The 26,544-nt window shown below is 47.1% G+C and overlaps 1 protein-coding gene across 4 annotated transcripts in view; it reads left to right on the forward strand.

Moving 5' to 3' along the window:
* Positions 1-26,544, forward strand: part of Hunk (hormonally up-regulated Neu-associated kinase) — a 99,708-nt gene that overhangs the window by 55,168 nt on the left and 17,996 nt on the right. For all 4 annotated transcript variants that reach the window (XM_078044529.1, XM_005323539.4, XM_078044530.1 and 1 more), the window contains exons 4-7: positions 2,373-2,508; positions 12,069-12,196; positions 20,191-20,326; positions 25,073-25,235. In XM_078044529.1, the coding sequence (XP_077900655.1) occupies positions 2,373-2,508; positions 12,069-12,196; positions 20,191-20,326; positions 25,073-25,235 (563 nt within the window). The remainder of the gene's footprint in view (positions 1-2,372; positions 2,509-12,068; positions 12,197-20,190; positions 20,327-25,072; positions 25,236-26,544) is intronic.

The raw sequence follows: 26,544 nt of genomic DNA on the forward strand, positions 1-26,544 counted from the left end.
AATCAACTTTTAGCCAGACCAACACAAGTCACTTAAAAGGCGGGTTCTGTTCCTTCCCTGGACTACTCCCCAAACCCTCTGCTAATTTATCTTCTTGAAACTGCTTAAGATAAAGCCAGACTTTTAACTTGCCTGGACAATGCAGGGTGATCTGGTCTCTTATCTGGTCTTTCCCACCCTTTTTTAAATTCCGAGATCAGGGGTGTTAAGAAGTGAACGGAATGAAGGAGGCAGCCTTTTGCTCCTGGGAACCCTGCTGATTAGAAACCCAGGTTTTTGCTTTAATCTCTGAGATTGAGGGAGAGATTCTCTGAGTCACCTATGATGAGATTGGGCCTTTAATGTAACAGTTCATGAAGCTTTCCTTAAAATGTCACCCTCAGTAAGACGACCGTCTTTATTCTGTGGTGGTATTTCTGTACTAGATGCCCTTTGGCAATGAAAGAATCCTCCGGTGCTAAACACGGTATGATTTTTCTTCTTAGAAAAATACTTATACTTCTTGCCTGGCGTGGTGGTGCATGCCTGTAATCCCAGCAACTCTGGAGGCTGAGACAGGAGGATGGCATGTTTGAGGCTGGTAGCTTCAGCACTAACCCCATCCCAAAATAAAAAATAAAAAGGGCTGGGGATGGAGTTCAGGAACAAAGTGCCCCTAGATTCAATCCCAAAAACCAAACCGAAACAAAAAGAGAACAGAAATACAAAACAAAACAAAAAACACGCTTCTACAGTTTCAGAGATATCATAGTCTAGGACCCCAGGGTCTGAAAACAGGGTCTATCAGGTTCTTTGTAACAGACCGCTCCTCCTAAGGTGGGAACCCAGGGACCCTCCGTGCCTCCTGGGGGGCTTTTCTGTCTGTGGTGTCTCCCGGTGTTGTTGGGGCTGCTGGAAAAGGGAGTGGGGCAGGGTGTGGGTGGGGGTGGGAAGACCAAGGGAGCAAAGAAAGGCAGCAGGAGGAGGGGAAGACAGAAAACTCCAACTGGAGCCAGATGACACCAAAGACCCCAGTGTTCAAACACACAGCCTCCCTGGTTGGTGGCTTGGCCAATTCCTGTTGCACGCTCTTCCTCTGTGGGAGCCAGGGGATGGTCTCCAGGGCCTTTCAGAGTTTTGGAGCCCTGATTGGATGGGGTTCTTTCTACAAAGGCTATTTCACTGCACAGCGGAATCCAGTGGCAGCTGGGGGACTTTTTAGTCATATCATCTTGATCCACAGTGTGGGGGGATCTTGGTGGGCTCCCCTGTGCTGAGTCTCCTTTCCAGAGCCTTCCTACGGCTTTCTTCATCGCCGTGCTCTTTGCCGGTGGAGGCACGTTGCGGCATGCAGGGGGAACACAGGCGTGAAACTCGGTGCCAGTTGAGAAAGTACCAGGGTTTTGTTCCAGACCCAGAGCCAGTCTCCAGCGGAGCCCTGCAGCCTGCAGTCCTGTGTCTCGGGGGGGTAGGGCCGAAATATTTAGAGTGAAGTTCAAAGGAGGAACCGTGATCTTAATTCTGAGATCAAAACAAAGATTGAGGAAAGATCAGGCGAGGGCATGACACTAACAGCTCTCTAATTACCTGGCAGTTGTCTATCTTGAAGATCAAAAGTCAACCAGGCTCAGAAGGCGTAATGGACCCAGAGTTGCTTCAGATGCCCTGGGCTTGCCTCAGCTCGGCCCAGTTCCCCACCTCATCCAAGAACAAAGCCATGCAGCGCGAGGTCACTGGGTCTAGTTTGCATCACATCTGGACAGCATCCTTTTGCCAGCCAACGTGGAGCGCTGGCTTAATTGCTGGCTCCATTTTTTTTTTTCCCTCTTCAGATCCCTGTAGGTGCCACATACATGAGGGAGGAATTTGCAAAAAGACTTATGAAATGAAACATTCTGCTGAAGTCAGCCGTCAGTGGCGGGATCGCATGTCACCGAGGGTGACGCCCACGACCAGCCAGAGAAAGCCCGTCCTCCTCCAGCCTTCCCCCGCTTGGCCCCTCGGAAGCCAGAACGTGGACTGCAGCCTCTCGGCCTGTTCTCGCTTCCTGCCTTAGTCCTAGAAAGCACACCTCTGCTTTCCCCGATGACTCATTTACAAGACTTGTTGGAAATAGGTTTTGGTTCCACACGCTGTGCACTGTATCTGGATTTTATGGTAGGAAGGGTGGAAAATGTTCACCTCAGCAAGGGAACCGCCACCCGACGCTCCTTTGCCCTGAGTCTCCTTATCCAGAGGTTGTGGTGTGCAGCTGCCGGCTTTCCTTGTGGGATGCTAAATGACACGTTAGCCTCAGAGACTGTTTCCTTTCCTGCTATTTATTCAATTATCCCCCCCCCCCCATGTCCACATTTTGCTAATGCAGAGGCGATTCTATCCTCTTCTCTTTGCAGACTTTGGCTTGAGCAACTGCGCGGGGATCCTGGGCTACTCCGACCCGTTCAGCACACAGTGTGGCAGCCCCGCCTACGCCGCACCAGAACTGCTGGCCAGGAAGAAATACGGCCCCAAAATCGACGTCTGGTCCATGTGAGTGATGGAGCGTGTGCAAGTCAGTGTTCCCTCCTGCTGTCTCTGCTTGCTCCTCTCCGATGAGATGATTCTTTCGTGTTTGCTGAGAATGTGTTTAGGAAAGGTTCTGGAACATGTCGTCAGTGATTCTTTGGAACCTGGCTTTCCTTCTGTATTCCTTCTAGTCTTTTCTGCATAAACTGTCAGAATGGCCATGACCTAAATTCGTTAAGATGCTGGGGGGGGGGGGGAGAAGAAAACCAGGTCCTGCACTCACGGACCTCACACTCTGGTTGCACGAGCCACTTAGGTCCGACTTAAGATCCGGCTGTGACTTTCCGAGCATAAAGCCTCATCTCACTTCTGCCTGCTTCTCTGGCCTCTCTGAGCCCTACCTCGCCCTCCACCCGGGATTCCTCAGACATTCCACCACCCTTTCACCTTGTCCACCTCTGGGGTTTGCACCTGCTATTTCCTGTGCCTAATCTGCTGTTCCTAGCTCTTCAAATGGCCCACCTGTCCCTGCATTCCAGCCATAATCCAACAGCTCCCCCCCCTGCCACACTCTCCAGCGCCCTGCTGGAGGACCCCGGGGGCTCTTCCTCACTCTGTTCATTTCCTCTTTGACACCTGTCCCTGCCTGTCATTTCCTGTTTGACAGTGAAGGTCTGTCTCCGCCAGTCAGAGGGGATGGTTCTGGAACAGTTGGGGAACTCTTCATGCTCAGTAGAAGGCGGTGGAGGGGAGAGTTGATTGTGAATGAGTAAATCAATAGATGGGACTCTGGGAACCTGAGATTCCAGCAGGGCCTCCGAGGGTGTCCTGTGACTGGGGACAGGGAGACCTGATGACCAAAGAGAAAGAGAGGTTGGTAGGTCAGGGAGCAGGGGACCTAAGGGGACGGTCCCTGCTGTGTGGTCTCTAATCCTCAGACTGAAGAGGCTCAGCCTGAGGAAGGGGGCCTTTTCTAGACCGTGTCAGGTGAAGCAGGCATCTCCCCCTGGTCTAGAATGGGAGCAGGAGGAAGGGCCGCAGGAGGCACCGAGGCTGGGCCTCCCGAGGAGAGGCACAGCAGGCTTTGTGCTCAGCCTGGGACTTCTGTCTCCTCGGCTCTCTGCGACATGGAAGTGCATCAGTTATCTGTCTGGAGGGAGACCACGGGAGATGAAAAGCTCCGGCGGCAGAAAGGTCAGGCTTTGTTCTTGCTCCTCCTGCCAGGTGGCTTGACCAGGGAAAAGAGTTCATTTTTAGTAACCGCAGACACAGTGCTTCTGCGCTTCAGGCCCCATGATTAAAAGAAAGCAGCCTGCTCCCCCGTGAAGGCTCTTTCCAACCCTCGTGGCCCCTTGCCACCTTCTCTGTCTCTGTCCATTAAGCAGAAACAGCGACTCTGCCTAGAAGGAATGGTGGCATCGGCTGAGAGGGACAGAGATGATACCAGACCCGGGTGCCTGGACGCTCTGGGGTCTGTGGCTTCCAGCCAGGGAGCAGCTCACTTCCCTCCCCAACCCTGGCTCCTGGCATGATGGGGTCACTCCTGGGGCAGCTGGACATTCCCGAGTTCCCCCTGCTTTATTGCATTGTTTTTCCTCCAAGAAGGTGACGTGCAGCTGCAGGTGCCCAGAAAAGCTCTAAGAGGTCACATTCTTAGTCCTGGTGAAATATAGTCATGGATGCAAAAGTCCTAGACAAGTGGCAAAATACCACGTGGTTTTCCAGTTCGTGGAGGCACACACGAAAGCAGAAAATGCGTAGAATTGCGTTTATGTGAGAGGGCAAACTCGAGGGCACGAGACCCTTCCAGGTGAATCTCTCATGTTTGCTAATGTCCCATTTGGCCAAGCCAGTTGCCTGAGTAGGCTCTAAGTCAGAAGGAGAGGTAGACCTCACCCCTTGTTGAGGTGTGGCCAAAAACTATAGCTTTGTGTGCGTGTGTGTGTGTGTGTTTGCACTTGTAAACACTTACCTACCTCTATGAACTGAGTTGTACCCTCTACTCCCAATTTATATACTGAACCCATAACCCTCAATGTGGTGATATTGGAGATGGGGCCCTACATAGTTAATTAGGTTTAGATGAGGTCATAAGGTGGGGCGCCATGATGGAATTAGTCCTTATAAGAGACACCAGAGAGCTTCTATTCTCTGTGCCTTGTGAGGGGACAGAAAGCTAGGAAGACCATTCTCACAAGAATCCAGCAGACTAGGAAGAGGGTTCTTTCCAGAACCCAACCTTGCTGGTACCCTGATCTTGTGCTGATAGCTTCCAGAATTGTGAGAAAACAGGTGTCTGTTGTTTGAGCCAGCCAACCTGTGGCATTTTGTTATAGCAGCCTCTGTTAGTCAGCTTTTTATACTATAACAAAATATCTGAGATCATTAACTTATAAAGAGGAAAGGTTTAATTTGGCTCACATGTTTGGAGGCTCCAGGCTATGATTGATGGGATCTGTTGGGCAGTAGCGATGCAGCCGATTACTATGGGTATGTGGCAGAGCAAGACTGCTGACTTCATAAGCCAGGGAGCAAAGAGAAAAGAAGAAGGGATAGAGTCTCACAGTCTTTTTCAAGGATGTACCCGCAATGACATTAGTACCTCCTCAAGGTCACCTCCCAATAATCCTACCCTGGGGACCAAATGTTTAGCATATGGACATTTGGGGGACATTTATTCAAACCATAATATCATCCAAGCTATCTGAGGTAGCTACTTGCTTGTGAGTCTTAACTGTATACAAATACAATGTGTCAGGTGGAGCAGAGGAGCAAATACAGGTGTACTGCTGGGGTGAGTGAAGAAAGCATCAGGGGAGGCTTCATCTGCCTCTGCGGGATGCGTGGAGCTGGCCAGGTGGAGAAGGAGAGAGGATGCCTTCCAAGTAGAGGGTACAGCATGTGCAAAGGCCAGGAGGTACGGGACATCCGACTACCAGTGTGCTTCATCTTGGTGAGAATCAGGACTTCAGAGCTTCTTTAAGAGATTGATTTTCCACTGCCTTAGGGTATTGTGTCTGAGATACAGGTTAGGCTTACCATTTGGTGCCCACAGCTTTGCCAACAGAATTGCAAATGGAAAACCCAAAGAGAATTTAATTTAAAAGCCTATTTAAGACAAAAGCAAAAATGGGGCCAATTTTCTCCCTGGATTAGACTCTGTTGTCATAAAATATCTTCTTTTTTCATTGCTCTGAAACAACCACAGAATGAAGAGTTCCCTTCCAAGATCAAAATTCCCCTGTACAGAGGTTTTAGATTCTAGTGGCTGACAGGAACTTATTCTGAGACCTAAGTGGAACACTGACTCAGGGGGAAAACCAGCCTGCTATGCCAGGGAACCTTGGGAAGCTCTTTCCCACACGCAGGGTCCCTGGAACACTTCTAGTGAAACAGGAGTTAACTGGGGAAATGGAAATGTGCTCTTCCTTAGAGATTTTCCATTATTTTCAGGACCATAAAAAAATATCCTTAAAATTACTCACTTTTTTCTTTTACTTTGGATGACTAAAATACATACACACACACACACACGCACACACACACACACACACATATACACTGTCTAAAATCTCCATTGAACTTTGAGACTTTACCCACAAAACCAAGATGTTCATACTGGTGCATCAAATCTTTACTGTTGCTAATTGATCCTTTTCTAGAATGGTATATATGCTAATTTAAAAAAACATTTAATGCAGATATACTTTTTGGTTGAAAAGAATCAAAATAAACTTTGTGTTAGGAATATGACAAGGCTTGTTTAAGAACATCTGTGAGCCTCTTAGGGTAAGGACAATGGACTGTCAGAGTTCTGTCCCAAAGAATGGAGACTGCAACCTTTCATACATCAGCGGAGCTGCTCTTTGCTGTCCTGGGGGTGTTTCTGGAATGGGTGGAACATTGTGTGAAGGCAGAGTGCCTCATGGAGAGTCACGAATGGCACACCCAAGTCACCTCCTTCGCTTACTGAATTTATTTTCGCTGAGTGAGGAAAAAAATCTCTGCCAGTCTTTGAGTAGATACATTGACCAAGAGGCGCCATCTTGTTTGTTCCCAGGTCTCCCATTTCCATGAGAACTGGACACCCAGGATGCAGAGTGGGAGAGTTTGTTTCAGGCCTCAGGCTCAGTGCTTGGTAAAAGTACTATCAGATACCACCGGCTCTTAGCAGGAATCAGGTGTAGAAGGATTTTTTCCTCCCCTCACACTCCCTCAAAATGAAGGACGACTGGAGAAGGGAGGTGGAAAGAGACTTATGCTGCTTTTGGAAAGTTCAGGGCTTTTGACTTTTAAAAGTTATAAAAAAGTCTGAAAGCTTTTGAGCTTTCAAAGTTATAAAACCCAAGCCTCCCCTCCCTTTTGGCAGCTGACACGAGCATTTCAAATAGGAGAGGTGAAGGGGGAAAGAAATGGAAACACAAGTCTTGAAACCCACAAGAAAATCCACAGAGCCTTTATGGAGCAGGACTGAAGAGTGAGATTATCTAAAGAGATGGATCTGTTCCTCTTCTTCTTATAAGACCTTAAATTGAAAGTTGTATTATTGAAAATTGATAGTGAAAAATGGAAGGGTATTGCTTTCAGGTGGAGTGTATTCTCATTTTTCCAAGGAGGTTTCTTCCTGGAAGACTCACAGAAGCAAGGTGTATGTATCTGGGAGCTTCTCTTAGCTGCACTCCAGCCCGCTCTGGGTGGTTGTTGAGACTCCTTTCTGTGTGCCCTGTGAGGACACAGGATCTGTTCCTTCCAGTGCACTGCTGCCAGTTGCTGTGTCCCTTGCATCTTGGTAAAGTTTCTGGAGACTTCTGCAGGGAGCAGCGAGTCTGTGTCTTTCCTCTCTGGGATGGCAGTTGGACCCCAGATTTTCCTTCAGGAAATGTCTTTGTGTCTCGACTAAACACTGGGACCACCACTTAGCTTCTGACGTAACTTCAAATACTCCACATTGGTGCTTCATGGGCCCCTTTCCTTCCTTCAGTCCCTTAACCTCACTCTTTCTTTCTCCTTCAACATCAGAGGATTCCACGGTCCAGTCTCCCATCCAACAATGACTCACCAATATTTCCTTCTGCTTGGAAACATGCTGGTGGCATTAGCTGGTTGATCTCCCTCATTCCTATCTCTAATTATTCCTTGCTTCAAAACTATCTTCAATTCTTAGGAGTCCCATGTCTGCCACAGAGAACCTAGGAAGCCCCTGAGCCGTGTTTCAAAGACCCGTCAGGAAATTCTGAACATGTTTGGGAACTCCTCCTAATTCCATGGGATTACAGAGGTTTATCAGCTGCATTCCATGTTTCCCCTTGGTATTTCTGCACACTTGTCAAACGTCAAAGGGACTACATTTCTCTTTATCCAGACATGAAACATGTTTGAAACTCCAGGGGAGAGGAATTCAGATGCCCCGTCTGGTGGTTTCCTTTTTGACATCTGGAGCTTTCTGACTACTAACGTAGGTTTCCATGATTATTTGGCTACAGGACACAAATATAATGTTTCCTGTTGTTTTTTTAAAAGATTTTTTTTTTAAATGAAGCGGCAGATCACATGTACTGAGCACTTAATTTTTACCAGGCTCAGCCTTTGGTTCTCTCTCTGTGGTTTCCTTTGTTTGACCTCCATTTGACCTGGGAGGTAGGTGCCATTGTTATTCCCATATTTTAAATGAAAGACTCTGGGGTAAGAAAGTTCTTTAAGGATGTGTGATGATTGACGCCTCTAAGAGAAGTGGAATTCTAGTGTCCACTTGGTAATCAAGTGTTTCTATAGAAACCACTTGCTGGACCTTGGTTGGACCATGGAGCTCCCTGGAGCCATCTTTTAAGACAGCATCTGTCATCTTTATCTGTGGCCCAAGCCAGACAACAGAGAGGCAAAGACAAGGGTCGTGGGCAATGACTGGAGAGTCAGTCATCTTTAGAAGCTACTCAGTGACAAGGAGGCAAGCAGTTTGGCACCTCCAGGTCTCCTTAAAGAAACTCTCATAGAGCTTTAGAGTGGACCCCATGTACTCCCCAAACCCCTTCAGCTGGGTACCAGCCCCCTGGCCACAGCATCCTGCAGGTTGGATCCACTCCACCCATGACAGGAAGACAAAGGGCGTAGAAAAGGTCTTCAAACTTGAGGAGCGCACACTCTTTTTAAAGGAATCACGTTCTCGATCATCTCACCTGTCGACTTAGGTTATTTTTACTTAAATGTGACTTACAGGTTCATGAATCCAAAATCAAACTCCTCTGCCCAAACCAAAATTTACAAGTTTAAATTGACCAGACTAAAAGGACCCCCCAAGTTTTCCAGATAAGCAACACTAGTGAGACGCAGTGGCGGATGGTCCGGGGAGCTGAGTTGTTGAGTGCAGTCTCCCTGCTGGGCCTCAGTTCTCCACCACTTTTCCGTCTTCCGATGGCTTCCAAACTGAGTGTGCAACAGAAGCACCCGGAAGGTTACACCACAAGCGCTTGCCGATGTTGCAGAAGTGGGAGACACCCTTTGGGAACCACTGCACTGTTCCAGCTGCCAGGGATATATATATGTCTTTTCCACAGATATAAGCACAGAAGCTTCACTTCTGCTCTGTTCCCATTAGGCTGTGACCATGAAAGGGATATGTCTTGGTAAAAATCGTGCATCTTTAAACAGGCTTGCCAAAGCAGCACTGAAATTCTGTGTACAGGGGAGGGTCTTGGTTATGTGATGGTCCTGTTGGTGCCCTCGTTCTGGTTTACAAAATGTGTGTGTGTGTGTGTGTGTGTGTGTACGCGCACGTGTACAATCATCAAAAAGAAAATCAACATAAGAACTGTTGAACCCTAGAGAACATGCCTGTGTACCTCAATTTCAGAAGCACCGCATGGGTGGGACATTATAAGACACTGATCTAAGTACCACCAGCCTCTTTAGCTTCAGTGTGAAGGTTGGAGACGAGAGGCACGCAAGTGAGCAGGGGTAGAATGCTTTAAAAACATTTCCATTTTTATTTATTTTTTTTGCCCTTAAGTTCAATTCAATCAAATTCTGTTTCCATATTAGGAATTTGTTCTATAGCATGAAAACTTTAAAATTCATTAAGTACATGAACCAGCTGGTGTGTTTTCAGGGCAGAGAGCCAGGTTGTGGATGGGACTCTAAGCCATGGCACATGAAGCACAGGCAAAGGGCCTGGGGAGGGGAAGTCCTGATTCCAGCTTTCAAACGTGTCAAGTGCTGACCACGGAAGAGCAGCTGATCTTGTTCCAGAATTGAAGCATGGGAGATGTCGACCTCGGCCTAGTGTTGGAAGCCCTTCCTCCTGCAGAGCTGTCCTAAGTGGATCAGGATGCCTTAGGGAGGGTGGGTGCTTGCCCTTGAGGCTGTTCAGTGCTTCCCATCAACTTTCTGGGATGTGCTAGAGGGTTACGTCCATTAAAGCCTCTTCATATTTATAAATTTCAGAATTTTTCTGCTAAGTTTTTTCTCTTATCAAAATCTCCAAAAATCCTTCAAGGTAAAGGTGTTTGGTTTTATCTCAAACCTATCTTAAATGCAGCATTGTGTAGTAGGTTCTCGATCGTGTTTCCAACCCTCACGCTCCTTCCCTCCACCCCCAAAATCGCTCTCTCAACCTCCTCCGTTGTCCCTCTGTGGCCACCGTAGCTGGTGTTCCACGATGGCGGTTTTGCGTGTCCCCTTCAGATGCTGCTGATTTGCTTTCTCTGTCTATTCTGTGCCATTGCTTTCATTCCGACGTCAATGGTGATCACTGCCTCTGCGGCCAGTCTCCTGCTCCCTATTCTGAACCCCTTTAATCCATTTACAGGAGAGGGCTACTCCCCACTTTGGCCCTCTTTTGTGTTCATTTCGCATCTGTCCGTATCCTGGGCAGTGAGATTCGTTGAACCCACAGTGAGAATTGCTGCTGTAGATGGCTGCCTTGTCTGTTCTTATCTCCATTTCTTGATTTATGCCATTCCCCTCTCCCTCTTCACCTCCAAGCAGCCAGAGATATTTACAAGTAGAAGCTTGTACCCTCGGTACTCACCGCCCGGGAGGCCTTCCTGTCTTCCCGTGCCTGTGGGTCTACCCTTCCTCTCCCTTCATTGAACTGCTGCTAGTGGCCGTCCAAAGCAGCTCAGTTCAGCATTTTCTTACTTCCTGTGCACTTGAAAGGATATGCTTAGTGATCTGTGTATCCAAGAGCCTGCTTCTCCCCAGCCCCAAATCCAAGATGGCGACGTCCTTCTCGGGTACCTACAACCCTGTGTGGGCAGAGAGGCATCCGGCAGGAATTTGAGGAATGAACATTTGTGTAACTGTCTCCCTCACTCCGCTGCGAGTTCAGAGCAGGAACTGCCTTTTACTGTGTGTCTGAAATTTGAGAATGATTTCTAGTCGGAGCCCGTGGGCTCCGGTACCTGTCATTATCTGGAATGCCGTCGTTCAGAGGCGCCTCTGTGGAATGAGGCCTCCAGGGTCTTAATTTCAATCAGTCTCATCGGATTTGTTTTGACTGGCAATCCTACTGCCTGTTTTTAAAACATATTCCCCTGGGTGCTTTTGAATGGTGGAGACCTCTTGGCAGGCAGGCATTTCATCCCCTTCAGGAAATCTCATCAAGATGATATTAGGCTTGCACATCAGGAAGATAGAAACCCTCTGAGAAGATGTTGCTGTTCTCTAGATGGGCTGTGGATATCAGCAGTTAGACCTACTCAGAAGGTATTTTGACTGTAGCTGAGGTTTGGGGCCAGCGCTGGGTGACAGGGTCTCACAATAAGGAATAAAGTAAGAATGGGGGTGGAAAGGAGTTTCCTCCAGTGAGAAACCAAAGAAAAATTCAAGAGAAGAGCCACACGCCGGTTTTCCGAGGGCTGATGGTGAACCTGGTTTCAAAGTCCTGGTTGGTAACCTGGTGAGCTCACGCATTGGGGTGCTCACAGGCAGGTCTTGCCCCGGATGTTTTGGTCTGCCTGGCCACTTGTAGATTCCACCTTGTAAAGCACACTTGAGCAATTGCATCGTGGCAGGACCACTTCTGAAATGCTTGAGACCTGAATTTGGGGGATTTGGGATATTATCCAGATTTTAGAATCTTTGCACGTACATAATGAGATATGTGGGGGACCAGGCCCGAGTCGAATCACTGAATGGATGTTCCGGGTCCACTGAAGGTAACCCTGCCACACGTGTCGTGAACCCGTGTGCTGATTGACCTGTCACACGAGATCAGAGGTCGGGTTTCCGCCTGTGGTGGCCAATTGGGACTCGGTAAAGTTTCTGAGTTTGGAGAATTTGGTGTGTGGGGGGCGGTTCCCATTAGGGATGCTCAACCCACTCATGTCAGAGAGTAGAGAGGGATGTGGTTTCCCCTCCCGAGGAGGCAGGTCTGGAAGTTCTTTACGCTCCTGCTCGTCTCTGGAGTCCTGTCCTCCCCAGAGCCCTTCGGTGTGGGTGCTTGGACGTGGTGCTGCAGGTTCTAGAAAGATGAGCGGGAAGGAGAACTGTGGAAGCAGCAGCACGGAAGCGTGGACTAAGCCTGTGTCCTCTTTGTCCTCCTCACCTGGGGCCTCGCCCTGGCCTCACGCTTTGGTGTCTCTTTTCAGAGGTGTGAACATGTACGCCATGTTGACGGGGACCCTGCCTTTCACGGTGGAGCCGTTCAGCCTGAGGGCTTTGTACCAGAAGATGGTGGACAAGGAGATGAACCCCCTCCCCACCCAGCTCTCCACAGGTAACTCACCTGCGGCTCTGGATTCAGGGTGGCAGGACCTTGGTTCTGACTGGCCTGGGTCCATCGGTGAAGCGGCATTGTGTCTTGCAGGGGTGCTGTCATGGCTGTCCGGGGCGTGTACGTGTCTTCCCACTGTTTAGTCTCCAGGGGAGGCTGGGGTTCCCCTCTCTGAGCAGCCCGTCTTCTCGCCTCACCTGTGTCCTCTCCATTTCCGTTAGAATTCCAAAGCCCTAACTCCTCCCTTCTAAACAAGACACACATATCCAAAGAACCTTCTGTTCTCCGCTGGGGAAGTAATTGCAGGCTTCGCTGTTTTAAAACTCTCCACGTCATCACGTTGCCTTGAAGAAGAGGGTCTGTCATCGTCCCGTTTCTATTGTGTTTTTCCACAGTCCGTTCTTGGTTTCAGTCACGTTGTTTTGTTATGGGAGTTTCTGAGCCTGTTCAAAAGCTCTTAATGTAGGTGGATGGGTTCAGCGACTTCATTAGACTGACTCATCAGGTGTGTTAGAAAAGTACTCTCAGACTTTGGCTGGTTCACGTTTCTGTAAACAGTTCGTATTAAGGTTTGGTTTCGGAGCCTTGTGAGTTAGGACAAATTGTTCTTTGGTTTGGTTCAAAGTTCGTATCAAGTTCCTGACCTAAGCCTGGCTTTGGTGATCCTTTCATTGTTCCCTTGGAATCAACACAGCTTCATTGGGAGGACGCTTGTGACACCCCCCAACCCCCACCCTGCCTCAAAGTAATTTTAAAAATTCAGTTACGATCCATGGTTAAAATAGCATTTATTTTACTACTGTTAGGTGTTGTTTTTTTTTTTTCCTTGAGTTTATAAAGCATCCATGAAGCTCACCTTGAATTCATGCTTGCCCAGTGGAATCAAAGCTGAAATGAGTTCTCAAAGGTCCTTTAAAAAGAATTTTTTTTTTTTTTTTTTTGTGATACAGGGGCTTGAACCAGGACCTTATCTAGGCTAGGCAAGTGCTCTAGCCCTGAGCGGCACCCCAGCCCTGAAGTGAGTTCTTGTATGCAATCATGAACTCAGGCCACACTGTCACCTTCGTGAGGCAGGGTGGAATCCCTGGAGGTTGCAAGCTAGTAAAGGAGGCCTTCCATCCTTGGGAAGATATGGTACAGTTCTGTCTTCGAAAAGAAACATTTCTGCTTTGAGAGCTGTTAACTCTTAGAGGTAGAAAATGTGCAATATGGTGAAGGAATGATTATGTGTACTTTTACAGCTTTCAGAAATTTGGAAAGTGCTGCAAAGCACCATGGGGAATTCTCGTTCCTTCATTCACTTTTTTGGTGAACATGTATTATGCACCAGTTGTGTGCTGGGCACATTCTAGGTGCCAGTAACACAAGAAACAAAGTCTCTGCCCTTATAGAACTTATACTGTATTCAATGAGTAAGGCCAATCAATCCATCAATCAATCAATACACACACACACATTTAAATTGCAATATTTGGTAGCGTAAGTGCTTTAACTTAAAATCAGCATAAGGGGATAGAGAGTGAAGGGGATAGTTTTTATTAATAAGATGTCTAAAAAATACTTTTCCTTGTGTGAGCTGAGTTTGTGGCTTAGTGGTAGAGTGCTTGCCTAGCATGTGTGGTGTGAGGCACTGTGTTTGATTCTCAGCCCTGCATGTAAATAAATAAATAAAGTAAAGGTCCATCAACAACTAATAAGAATATTTAAAAAAAAATAATTTTCTTTGTGGCATTATTCCAGATTCACAATTGTAAGAGTAACACGGAGAGGTTCATATAGCCTTCATTCAATTTCCTCCAATGGCAGAACCTTGGATAGTGGTAGCATGATATCACTACCAGGAAATTAACACTGATAAAATCTATTGGCCTTATTCAGATTCCACAGGTTTCACAGGTTTTCATGTCCGTGTTGGTGCGTAGTTAGTTCTATGCAATTTCATCACAGAGGTAGGTTCATATTATAGCCACCACAGTGAAGAGACAGCGCAGTTCCATCTCAAGAATCCCTTGTGTGGTCCCTCTATAGTCACTGCTCCTCCCTCCCTCCCGTTCTCCCTGCCAACCCCTGTCCTGTTCTCCATATCTGTCACTTTTGTCATTTCAAAAATGCAATATATGTGCGTGTGTTTATGCATGTGTATATGTGTGTGTGTAGGTGTGTATACATATGTGACTTTTTGTTCACTAAGCGTAATTCCTTTGAGGTCCATCCAAGTTGTTGCATGCGTCAGGACCTTGTTTCTTTCTGATGCCGAGTAGTGTCCCTGGCATAGATATATCAAGGTTGGTAACAGTCACCCACTGAAGGACCATTGGTCATTTACAGTTTGGGGCTGTTATGAGGGAAGCTGCTGTAAACATTCACATGCAGATGTTTGTGTGGATATGATTTCACTTCTCTGGGGCAAATGCCTAAAACTGAAATTTTTGAGTCAATAGTAAGTACATGTTTAGTTTTGTAAAAAACTGCTATGCTCATGTTCAGAGTAGCTGCACCATTTTGTATTCGCTCTTGCAACCTCCATTTGTAGCAGCATTGTATAGTCAACGAATGTTGCCATCTCTCAGGGTGATTCGAAAGTGATTCAGATGGTTTGGAACTTGCTTTGACCATAACACAGTACAGTAGCAATGTGTTTGCACTGCATGCCTGGAAAAGGCAGGTGGTGCTCACTCTGAATCCCACTGAGAGCCTGAGCAGCTGGAGAACTGCTGATCTGCTGCCTTCTCACTGTATTAGTCAGGATGGACCAGGTTAAGCTTCAGTAACAATTATCTCCCACTCCCGTTCTTAGAGTCTTGAGATCATGAAGGTTTATTTCCACTCATGCTATATATCTGTTAAGAGTTGGATCAAAGATTGAAGGGCTCTGCCCTCCTATAGCCCCAGGCTAGTGGAACAGCTACCATTCCAAGATTATTGGTCCATGCAGAGGGAAGCAGGGAAAGAGGTGTTTCACCAAAGGTATTTCACCAGCAATGAAATCTCCTACAGTGTGTCCCTTCCACTTAAACCTCTTAGCTTTCTAAAGCATGGCACATAACTTCATTTAGGAAATGAGGTGGAACAGTGCCACTGTACCATGTGTATTGAAGGTGGGAAGCCAAAGAGATTTGCCAGGTGCCTTAGTGTGAGACACACACAGGCTGTGGCAGGAGGACTGGCAGTTCAGCCTGCTTTCATCATGGGCCTGGGCTGGGCAGCCACACAAAGGCAAGTGGCTTAAGAGCACGAGACAATCAGTTCATTACTTCAGAGACGTGCCATGTTTTTCCTCCCAGTATCCTTGCCCACCTACTAAGGCTGGTTTCTAAGTATTTTTTTTAATTGGGAAGATTAAATTTTTCTTTAAAAAAGTAAACAAATGCACACTTTGAAATGTTAAGAAACGGTCTAGAGGTCATTGCAGAGAGGAAATATTGAAACCTTTCCAAGTGCTTTCAGGGTCACTGGAATTGGTGTCTGACTTTGTGACTTCACATGGCTCCTGCTTTGAGCAGAGAGCTTTTTACTTGGACCCTGTGCACAGCTCGTGAGTGTGCCTGTTAAAGGGCCTCATGTTTCTACAGGAATTTATTTTTTTTGACTTGTCAAGCATGAATTGCATTTCTAGATCTGATTTTCCAGTTAAGGAGTCTGGTTTCCCTTTTCTGCTTTTAAAACTATTGGTATACATAAGGAACTCAACCAGGGCTTAATCCTCTATGCCAGGTGTCAGGTGTAGGGTTTGCCCACGGTTGATGCTCAGGGACTCTATGCTGCTGCCTCTGGAGTTAAAGTGCGTGTGTGGCCTGGGCAGACAGCCTGCTCATTCATTTGACTACTCAGGGCTGGAAACTGGCCCTTTGCAGAAGGGTCCAGCACCAGCTGCTAGGTAGCCCCGGGCATCATCTATTGTTTATGGACTGAAGGACTCGGGCTTTGGGCATCAGCTGCTGTCCTCATCGTCCCTGTTTTTCCAACCCACTGCACCCCACCTGGTTTATCTCCTCTCCATTCCAACCAGCCCAGCTCACCTGTACCTGTATCTTTCAGGAAGACCAGTTTACCCTAAAAAAGAGTAGTTGCTGTTTATGGAATAACCGTTCGTAGGTGCTTTTCACATATTTTTCCAACTCAACCTGTGTGTAAGTACCATTATTCCCAATTTACCAACGAGGAAGCTGAGTCTCAGGGGGATCACATCTGCCTGCCTGGCTTCTAGATTTTGCCACTGTATTGTGCTATTTTCATTTCCTTATTTTATTGAGTATAAGATGCCTCCCCTCCCTAAGATTTACTAGTATCTAGTGCCGGTAGGTCTTTGTGCTTTGAGTAATGTCAATCCAGATTGAAAATACGTCAATTTGATCGTGCCTCAGTAACACACATTTTTATTAATTTGACAGTTCTGTCACTCCCAGTTGGAATGATCATATCTATTTTATCCTCGTCATCTTTTTAGAATCAGCTGAAAGAATCTTTGAAATCTGCGTCGAATCAGCATTGTTATCCTTGCAAGTCCTTGAAACCTGCCCCTCATTTCTGTCACCTCAGTGGACGTGCAAGCTTCTGGGCCCTTCCAGATCTCTCTTCTAGATGATTTCCTCTTTCCACGCATTGGCCCTTGTGTATGATAGAGCAGTACTGCCTTTCACGGCTTAGAAGTTTTGCCTCTTTGCTCTTTGATCGTTGCACCCCAGCTGTAGCATTTACAATACAGCCCAAGAGTCACTTCAGAGTTAGAGGGTTCTGTGCCACGGATTCACCGGAGCGAAGCTGGAGAAGTGTTGGCATGGGTGAGGGTGAGCCCGTGCTAGTTAAGGTTTCTAAGAAGACTTGGCTGACAGACTCAAAAAATTCCTTCTCCAGGGAGGTGAGGGGGCACCAGCCCTGGAGATGGGGCTCCACTCCACTTGTGTCCGACTGGAGTCACTCCTGAGTCTGACGGCTTCCTCCCTGTCGCAGCCCTTTGCCTCGGCACAGTGACGGCTGCAGAAGGAAACAGGGTTCCACACCGCGTCAGCATGTGGCTTGTGCTGTGTTGAGGGTGACGGAGCCTGTGGCTCTTCCCAACTCTCCCAGCCTGAATGGAGAGACGAAGGGTACAAGGGAGAGAGGTGGCGTGAGGCCAGGCTCACTGTGGCTTTCTGGGACGGTGGGGAATATTTTTAATCCCTTTTGCCCCAGAGACCTAGAGGTATTCAAGACCTATCACAAACTCCAAAGAGGTCGAAGGATGCACTCAAAGTCCTTTTAGGATAGCAGTGCAATGCCTGTGACGTCCAAGGGAATAAAACTCGTCAGCAGAGATTTGAACTAAAATTACTTGGGCTCATCAGCAGTTTGTGAAGATGCAGAGCGCTTGGCTGTGAAAATAGAACAAAAACGCACAGCCGGTTTATCCTTAGCTTTTCTGGTTAATCACACTCTGCCAAGGCCCGGCCATCATCTGGGAGGGTTGTTCATGTCCTTTGAGGGTAAGCAACAGAGACGTCTCAGAAGTCATCCTACTCAACAGCTCCCCGGTTCCCTTCATCGATCCCGTATCTTGATCCTTTGACCAGCAGGTGCCCCTGGTTAAGATCCAAATGACCGGGCAATGGAGGGTGCTAAGGGAAGGGAAATGAAAGGTCCCAAAAGAGGGACCTCTTCTTTTAGAGAGCTGTTGCACTGAAGAACATTTTAGGAACATTTTATTTGAGATCCAGCTGTCACCTTTGTGACATTAAACATTCCTCGTGATTATTCTGGTGTCTAACATATGTTCTCACCTGCTTCATTCTTAAATGGACATGACCTTCTGGTGACCTTGTTAGCTACTTGGGAACCCTCCCTGGAGGAGTCACCTGGGGCATGACCTAGCAAGAGAGAGTTCCATTGAATTGATTCTTGTATCACAGAATATAACTTATTTGGGGGGAGATACCAGGGATTGAACTCAAGGGCACTCAGCTGCTGAGCCTCATCCCCAGTCCTATTTTGTATTTAGAGACAGGGTCTCACTGAGTCACTTAGTGCCTTGCTGTTGCTGAGGCTGGCTTTGAACTTGTGATCCTCCTGCCTCAGCCTCCCAAGCCCCTGGGATGACAGGCATTAAATATTCCTTAATACGTTTTTAAGACTAGCATTAAAATGAAAACAAAAAGCTGGTAAGAAAATGAGAATTTTTTATGACTTTTCCTTGCAAAGTGGAGCCCTCGTAGAAAACTGGAAAAATAACTTTGGAGGAAAAGATAGAAAAATTTGGAGACCAAGTAAATTCAGATTATTTTTCTGGGACTTACTATTTGGGATGTTGGAAATTGGATATCATGTACAAGGCTACATAAAAGAATATTTTTATATTGCAAGACATTACAATAATGCTCCCTAAAATAAGAAATATAGAATGAGAAAATGTCGTAATCCCAGAACTCAAGCAAGTCAGAGCATCGTCATTTTGCAGTGATCCCCGGCATTCTCTGACCACAGGTGGACACCCTGCCTGTTTTCAAGCTGAACAGTTTTGCAGTCCGTGACCTTGATGTGCATATATTTATGTCATGTAGTTATCTCCCTTGTTAGAATCTTAAAAGATGCAAATGCTGTGCTTGGAGATGAACTAGCTTCTGATCTCCAGAGCTCAGCAGATAGCAGGTGTTCTGAGACTGTTCAGCGAAGGCAGACCCAGCGCATTTTAAAAGATGACTTTTGCCTGCGATAGAAGGAAAGGGGGTTGTTGGGATTTTATAGTTTTGTCAACAGGTTTTCATATCCTGTCCGCACACAGCATGCTCGGCATGACTAATGTGACTGCGGCAAACTCCTGAGGCCAAAAAATAAGGGGAAACTTTATTGGCATACACTCTGCCCATGCACGAAAAGGAGGGAGTCCACCTGGTCAGCGTGGTGCTTGCTGGAGCTCTGTACACAAATTAGGAATTGAAGATGCGAGTCGCCATTACAGAGCTTACTTAGCACTTTAGCCAGAGCATGTGGCTCTCTGGTGTCACATCAGCCTGAAGAGCTTGACTTGGTGGGCATGGACTCTGTCCAGTCTGGGCACTGCGTCATCTGTTCAGAGAGTCTGGGGAGAAGTGGGCAGCGGTGGAGAACTGTTTAAAAGAAAGGACCCGGGCTGGGGCTGGGGCTCAGAGGTAGAGCGCTCGCCTACCACGCGTGAGGCACCGATCCTCAGCACCACATGAAAATAAAAACAAAGATTTTGTGTCCACCTATAACTACAAAATAAATATTAAAAAAAAAAAAAAAAAGGACCAGAAAGAAAGAACCTCCTTGGGCTTCTGAGAGCTGGGTGCCTGCCCCATGGAAAAGGCCAAGCGTGGGGTCTAATTAGAAGGCCTCTCCTGTCCCTCTGGCTTCCTTTGGGTGCTGAGTAACTCCCTGAGAGCAGGCATTTTCTGTTTACTTTCTTTCGTCCTTCAAGTGTGTAAATACACACTTTCTTGGTTTATTCTAAACAACAGTAAGAGACCACTGGTTGTGCTGGGAAGCACACAACTTAGGGAAACCAAACTGGTTCTTGCTGTCACATACCAACGTGCCAGTTGCATCCCTTTTTAGAGACAGAGAGAGAGAGAAGGAATGGGGTTTAAAACCCTATCTGGGTCGGGCACAGTGGTGTGTACATGTAATCCCAGCAGCTCGGGAGGCTGAGGCAGGAAAATCGTGAATTTGAAGCTAGCCTCAGCAATTTAGCAAGACCCTGTCTCTAAATAAAATACAAAAAAGGGCTGGGGATGAGGCTTAGTGATAAAGTACCCCTAGGTTCAATCTTTGGTACCAAAAAAAAATAATAATAATGAAATAAAACCCCACCTGTCGGGGGGAGGTGGGGCGGAACTCATACTCTGTGAGTGATTGAGTCAAAGCGCTCCCTGGAGACACAAAGATCCCAGCAGCAGTGGCCTGGGAGGGACAGGCGAGCTGGTGGGTCTCCTGCTGTGACGCTCATGGCGTCTGCATCTGCGTTCAGCCTGTAACTAGCATGTTCTTTGCCAAATGTCTTCCAGGAGCCATCAATTTCCTGCGCTCTCTCCTGGAACCAGATCCCGTGAAGAGGCCAAATATTCAGCAAGCACTGGCCAACCGCTGGCTCAATGAGAATTACACGGGCAAAGTGCCCTGCAACGTCACCTACCCCAACAGGTAATTTAGTGCACACAGAGGGACTCCTCTGGAGAGACAGGGCCTGTCCTTCAAGCCCTGGGTTGTCCTCTGGACAGCAGGTCGCACAGGGTTCAAAGCAGAGCCGCCTTTTCGGTGCACAAGAGGAAGAAGACGGGGCCAGCGTGCGTGGTTGTTCAGAGGGGCAAGTGGAGGCTGAAATCCAGGCCGTGCTCCCCTCTCCTAGCCTTTATTTAAGGGCCTGTGTCTTCCCTGAGGGGTGCTGCTCTTTAGTTCCCATGAAGGGACCATGTAGACAAACTGTGACGTGTGTATATTGGAGTGTGTGTGTGTGTGTGTGTGTGCGCGCGCCTGTGTGTCTGTGAGCCTGTGTGCCTGTGTGATCCACCCCCGAACTCTCCTGCCAACATGAGGCAGACTCCTGGGGAACTTTCCTTCAGACCACTCCTCAGAGGCCTCTTGGTCCCTGATGTTTCTTGCAGACCTGAGACTCCAACTTAATGCACTGGGGAGCAGGAAGAAGAGGGGGTAGGGGTCACTCGCTTCCTGCTGGGTTTCCCTGTGGACTTCCTGTCAGGCTTGACCTGTCAGTATCCATGAGGAGGGCCTATTAAGGAGAGTTATGGACAGGGATCCACAGCCAGGAACACTTGGAGGCGTTTTGTGTGGCCCAGGCTTCTCCATGCTGGGGTGCTGACTACAGTTTTGAGAACAAGTACAAGAAAGCATGTCCTACTCATCTGACATAGTATTAACCAATGTGAGCAAGGGAGGGAGGGACCCTCACCTTGGCTGCTTTAGAGCAGACCTGGAGACCCCCCGGCCCGAGACCTTGCAGGTCTGAGCACCGCTCTTCTTCTTTCAGACCTAGGGAGGCCTGCACATTTGACCACACTTGCATGGGGACCAGAGGACTGCTGATCGAGGGGGGACTGACAGGGCAGGGAACTATGTGGTCATAGTTCCAAAATGCCTAGAAAATTCTGAAAACACGCTTCAGGTCTTATCAGAGCTGCAATGCTCAGTAGGTCTAGAAGACCTGAAGGGGGGGCGGGTGGACCCCTTCACACCACTTTGTCCACACTGCTTGGCCAGATTTACACTTGCTGTGGTCAGGGAGGAGGTGGTTTTGCACAGTTGCCATCTAGAATTCTAGCATTTGGCTCATGGGCGGTAATTTAGACAAAGTCTAGATTACTTAGGTTACCAAGGGAACCTGAAAATAGATTGCTGTTTTCCAACACCTGCTCAATTTGGGCCAGTATCTGAAACACACACCAGAAATATTACCCTAACGTGAGACAGAAAGCAGAGCTGAGGGGCCGGGCCTCATTACCAATGGATAGCAGCACTCAGGTGTGCTTTCTGTTAAAGGAGGGGGCATTGGTGGCAGCCAGATGAGCCATTAAGCTAATGTAATCGCCACCTAAATGAGCATAATCCATCCACCAGCTCCTCAGCTGTGGAAGGGGTGGGGTTGGTATTAGAAATCCAGCCAGCCTCCTCCTTGTTGGCCACATCTTTGTTGACCGAGAGTCATGATGTGGTGTCTTATTTTGGAGCTTTCTCACATTTGTAAACAGGATTTGGTAGATTAAAACTCAAGTTCAAGTTCCTATACTGGTTTTGCCAGATTGATATTTTTTGATTTTTTTTTTCATTTGAACTTGGTCAGAAACACAGAGATGGAACATGTAATTGGTTAAGTAGGTTGTAAACATGGTTAAGATCTCATCTATAAACCTCCCCTTACCCCCACAGCTCAGTGTCTTCTGTTTATGTAAGGCCCATTACTCATTTTATACGAGAGTCAAATTAGTGCTCAATTTTTAAGACAGGAAGCCAGAATTCCAAACGGTTTGGGGGAGGTCCATGTTATTTATAGTCTTTATTTTGAAAAATGTTTATCTTTTAAGATGAAAATATATTTTTTGATACTTACTTTTCTTGTTTTACTAACACATAGATAAAAGGAGAAAGAACATACAATTAAAGAAAGGACTATTTCTAAAGTATGGTTTATAGTTTCCCAACATTCCTAGCCCCAGATTTGATTATTTTAGACATTGTCAGTGTTTTCCTTTAGGAAAGGAAGGTCCCAGGTTTTGTATCACTCTTCTGTGAAACCTTCTCCTATAAAGTTATTTGGACTTCTGAATTGGTCTCTAAAAGGAAAGAGGAAAGTAACTCTGGAAGTGAATTTTTTATAATAAATGTTCGTGCCAATCAGTCCATACATGTTTGTGGGGAGCCTGGCTGCCCCTTAGGTCTAGCACAGACATTTTTTAAGCCACCCTTGCTGCCTCTTGCTGCCTCCCCACAGGGTCCTGGACAGCTCCCCACCTCTCCTTTGGCTCTGGAGATGGGTGGGAGGAAAGGAGGTGATGGGCCATACAGAATAGTCCAAAATGGTATAAAACCAGATTCAATGAGATGTACTTGGTTTAAATTATACCTCACATTCTGGAACAGTTTGCTATTCTCTGTGTCATCCAAACATTCAGAGATGATACAAACTCAATAACAGACATTGGAGAATGCCAAATATATACATTATTTATTGGAAAATGTTTTAAATATGTATTACTTGCAGCCAAGAAACTGTTGACAGCCTGTTTGGGCAGGCCTCTCCTGTTTTTGAAGACAATTGATATAAAGGGAGCCATGGAGTATCTGCCCCAAGAACATCCCTGGCCACACTATCCCCCATTCCCTGGGCAGTGGAGCCTCACCACCTCCCAGGAACGTGCTCTGGACTAGGGGGTGGGACCGTGTGAGTGTGGGTGCGGTCGGATTGGCCAGGAGCAGAGCCACGCAAGTGTCGCTGTGATCTGATTGGCCAGGAGCAGGACCACACCCCCAGTGCCCCTACCATGCATTTTCAAACAATCTTCACCCTGCGTGTTGAGAGGTTTAGCCAACCACAAGTGGTTTTATAAATTTGAACTAACATTATTAATATCTTTTTTTTACAACTAGTGGTTTCAACTTCCCTCCTGGCCATTACCTAGAATTTGTAATTTTATAGTACACAGGAGTGAGGAGAAGGGTCCCCTTGTTCTTTGGGCCTGTTTTTTTGTTTGTTTGTTTTTGTCTGGGATGAGGCAGAACCGACTCCCATCTAGTGAGAGGAGAGCAGAGGTAGGTCACACCTACGGATGGTAAATGATGGTCAGGAGGCAGTTTTACCCTCCGCAGGGTGCCAGCTGGCCATGTGGGCTGGGCAAGTGGGGCCCCTGCTTTTTTACAATTATAGGTTGCACTGTGGGGTTCCTCTGAGGTTCCATCAGAAATGTCTTCAGACCCTCTGGTGGCAGTTATGGGACTCTCCGGCCATTTGCTTTAGCCTTCTGCTCACGGAGGGCCCTATTTGTGTCTCTTGAGAGATTTAGGATGATGCACCCTGCACTACCTGCACACAGTGCCTTAGGACCCTCCGCCTGATTTCTTGTGCTCTGTAGCCATTCTGTGTGTCATTGAGAGGGTGTGAGTGTAGAGGTTTAGCCTCCAGACCCAGCCAGGCTGTCCAGGTCATAACTCTGGGGCTGCTCTTTCCGCCTGTGTGACTCTGGGAAAATTACTTCACTCCTCTGGGCTTTGGTTTTCTTCTCTGTAAAATGGGCATGATGATGGAATCTACTCACAGGACCATCAGGAGGACTAAATCAAGTTACATTCTCTCTCTCCCACTGGAATGTCAGCTCCAAGAGGCAGGGATTTGGTGGGTGGGTGAGTGAATGAGTGAATAAGTAAATGCCCAGGATTTCTTAAGCCTTCTGACTTAGTGAGTTTTTCACAATACGCCTGTGATGAAGCTTCGGCTTGTCTTCCTCTGAGAGCACCCCACTTCCCAGCTGAACCCCGGTTCCCCGCTGTGAACTTGTGAGCGTTCACTGGCTCCTGACCGTGGTGTGGGCCAGCTTCTGGATACCTTTATTTCCCGTCCCAAAGACCAGGTTGAGTGTGGGCTCCACCCATGGGCAAGAAATACATTTTATGGAAAATGTCTATTTGTAAAGAGACTTGGGAGGCAGTTGGAGAATTTGAATGTGATTTGGGTATTAGAGGATACCAAGGAATTATTAAGATGATACTAAGGGAGCGTGATCCTATAGGGGATATTCTAGGGGAGGTTCAAAGACATACACTGAAGGGTTTAAAAATACAATGTTATAGTGCCCGTGATTTAAAATACCTTGGCAAAAAAAAAAAAAAAAGTGAATGGAGCAAGTGTAGTGAAATGGTAGTTGTTACATCCAGGTGATGGTGTGACATGAGGCAATTATGGTCATCCCTCTGTATCTGGGGGGACTGGTTCTAGGATGCTGCCTTGGGACACCAAAACTCAACAGATGCTCGAATCCCTACGCACAGTGAAATACTATAGTTTTTGTATATAACCTATGCACATCCTCTTATATATCTGAAACACCCGTAGATTACTTATAATACCAAATACGACATAAATGCTATGTGAATAGTTACAATACTGCCTTTGTTTAGGGAGTCATCACAAGAAAAATGTCGGTTCACGTTCAGTACAGAGAAATTTAAAACACATTTTCCATCTGTATTGGTTGAACCTCATGGGTGGGGAAGCCCTGGATCTGGAGGGCTGGCTGTATACCGTTCCCTTCACTTTCCTGGATGCATGGAATTTCTCAACAGTCAGGTGGATGAATGAAGGATGAGACCTGGTTGTCCACAGGGGGCCTTGTTTGTGAGCCACTCAGTGGAGAGGTGACCGCTTGTCTCTGTGCCTCGCAGGATTTCTCTGGAGGACCTGAGCCCCAGCGTGGTGCTGCACATGACGGAGAAGCTGGGCTACAAGAACAGTGACGTGATCAACACGGTGCTGTCCAACCGTGCCTGCCACATCCTCGCCATCTACTTCCTCTTAAACAAGAAACTTGAGCGCTATTTGTCAGGGGTAAGTGGGACCCTGGGGGAGGTTTGTTTCTGTCCAGCGTGGTCGCCCAGTTGCTGACACTTGATCCCAGCTACTAACTTCACCTGATGCAAAGCTGAGTTTCTAGTCGGAGGGACAAAGGGGTAGCAAACCCTGCTTCTCAGGTAGCGCTTTTAACCTGAGATTCTGCCTGGGCAGAATGGTGAGGGGTTGTTGCCTGTTTTTCTTCTGCCCCAATGAGATTCCCCCGGGTTAGAGCTGTTGAGGGCTTCTCTCATTAAAGTTGGGGAGAGGACCCTCTTGGGCATTCATCCATACAGCATGGTATTTGAGAAAGCCATGACAGCCCTCTGTCATGTATGTTCTACTGAACACATACAATTTTTTTTCCTTGTCGTTATTCCCCTAAACAATACAGTATGACAGCTAGTTACATAGCATTTATCTTGTAGGTAGCCCAAGTAATCTAGAGATTCAAATAAGAGAGTGTGCATAGGTTATATGCAAATTCTACATTGTTTTCCATAAGCATTGGCAGCTTTTGTATCCACTGGGGGTAGGGGTGGGAGTCCTGGAACCTATTGCCCGAGGACACTGAGGGATGCCTGTAGTGACACTCACTTCTCCAGAAAATAAGAATGAAATTGAGCTTCACTAGCTTGACCCTGTATCTTCGTGCAGTCTGGGTGTCAGAAAGTTCATGCCTGGTGTCATGTGTCAAGTGCATTTGGTGTCCTGTACCATTCTGGCCACAAGCAGTTCATATTGTGCCTGGGAAGGAGAGCTGATGTGCTTCGGCACCTGTTTTTGACTAAAGCATCTCTTTCCAAGTTGACAATGACTTAAACTAATTCTACACCTAAAATGGATCTAAGACCATAAAGATCCTGTACCAGACTACCCCTGCTTCTATTCAGCTGGGTTAGTGCAGACCAGATCTAACAGGAGGTCAGTAAAGAAATTCAGAATTGGTAGGAAGCCCATCTAAGATTCGATGGAATATTTGCTTTCATGAAGGATTACCTTGATCCTGTGTAGGTGGCACCTGGCGATCTGATAGAGTGCCGTTGTCTCTGTTGGGACACCATTTAGAATCTAGATGGTAAGAATAATCTTTTAGAGCTTTCTCAGTGCTATTAAAAGTCACATGATAGCCCAATAATGTCACAAAATTCTTCCAATCATATTTTTGAATATTAGAGCAAAAGATGAAAATCCATCTGTAGCTGGGGAACCCATATTCTCCCTGCCATGGCAGAAATGACCAAAATACTATCCATAAGGCAAGAGGGTCAGTTTGTCTCATTAGCGGATAGATTTGGGAGATGGC

This window comes from Ictidomys tridecemlineatus, chromosome 3 (assembly GCF_052094955.1).
Source record: "Ictidomys tridecemlineatus isolate mIctTri1 chromosome 3, mIctTri1.hap1, whole genome shotgun sequence".
Lineage (NCBI taxonomy): Eukaryota > Metazoa > Chordata > Mammalia > Rodentia > Sciuridae > Ictidomys > Ictidomys tridecemlineatus.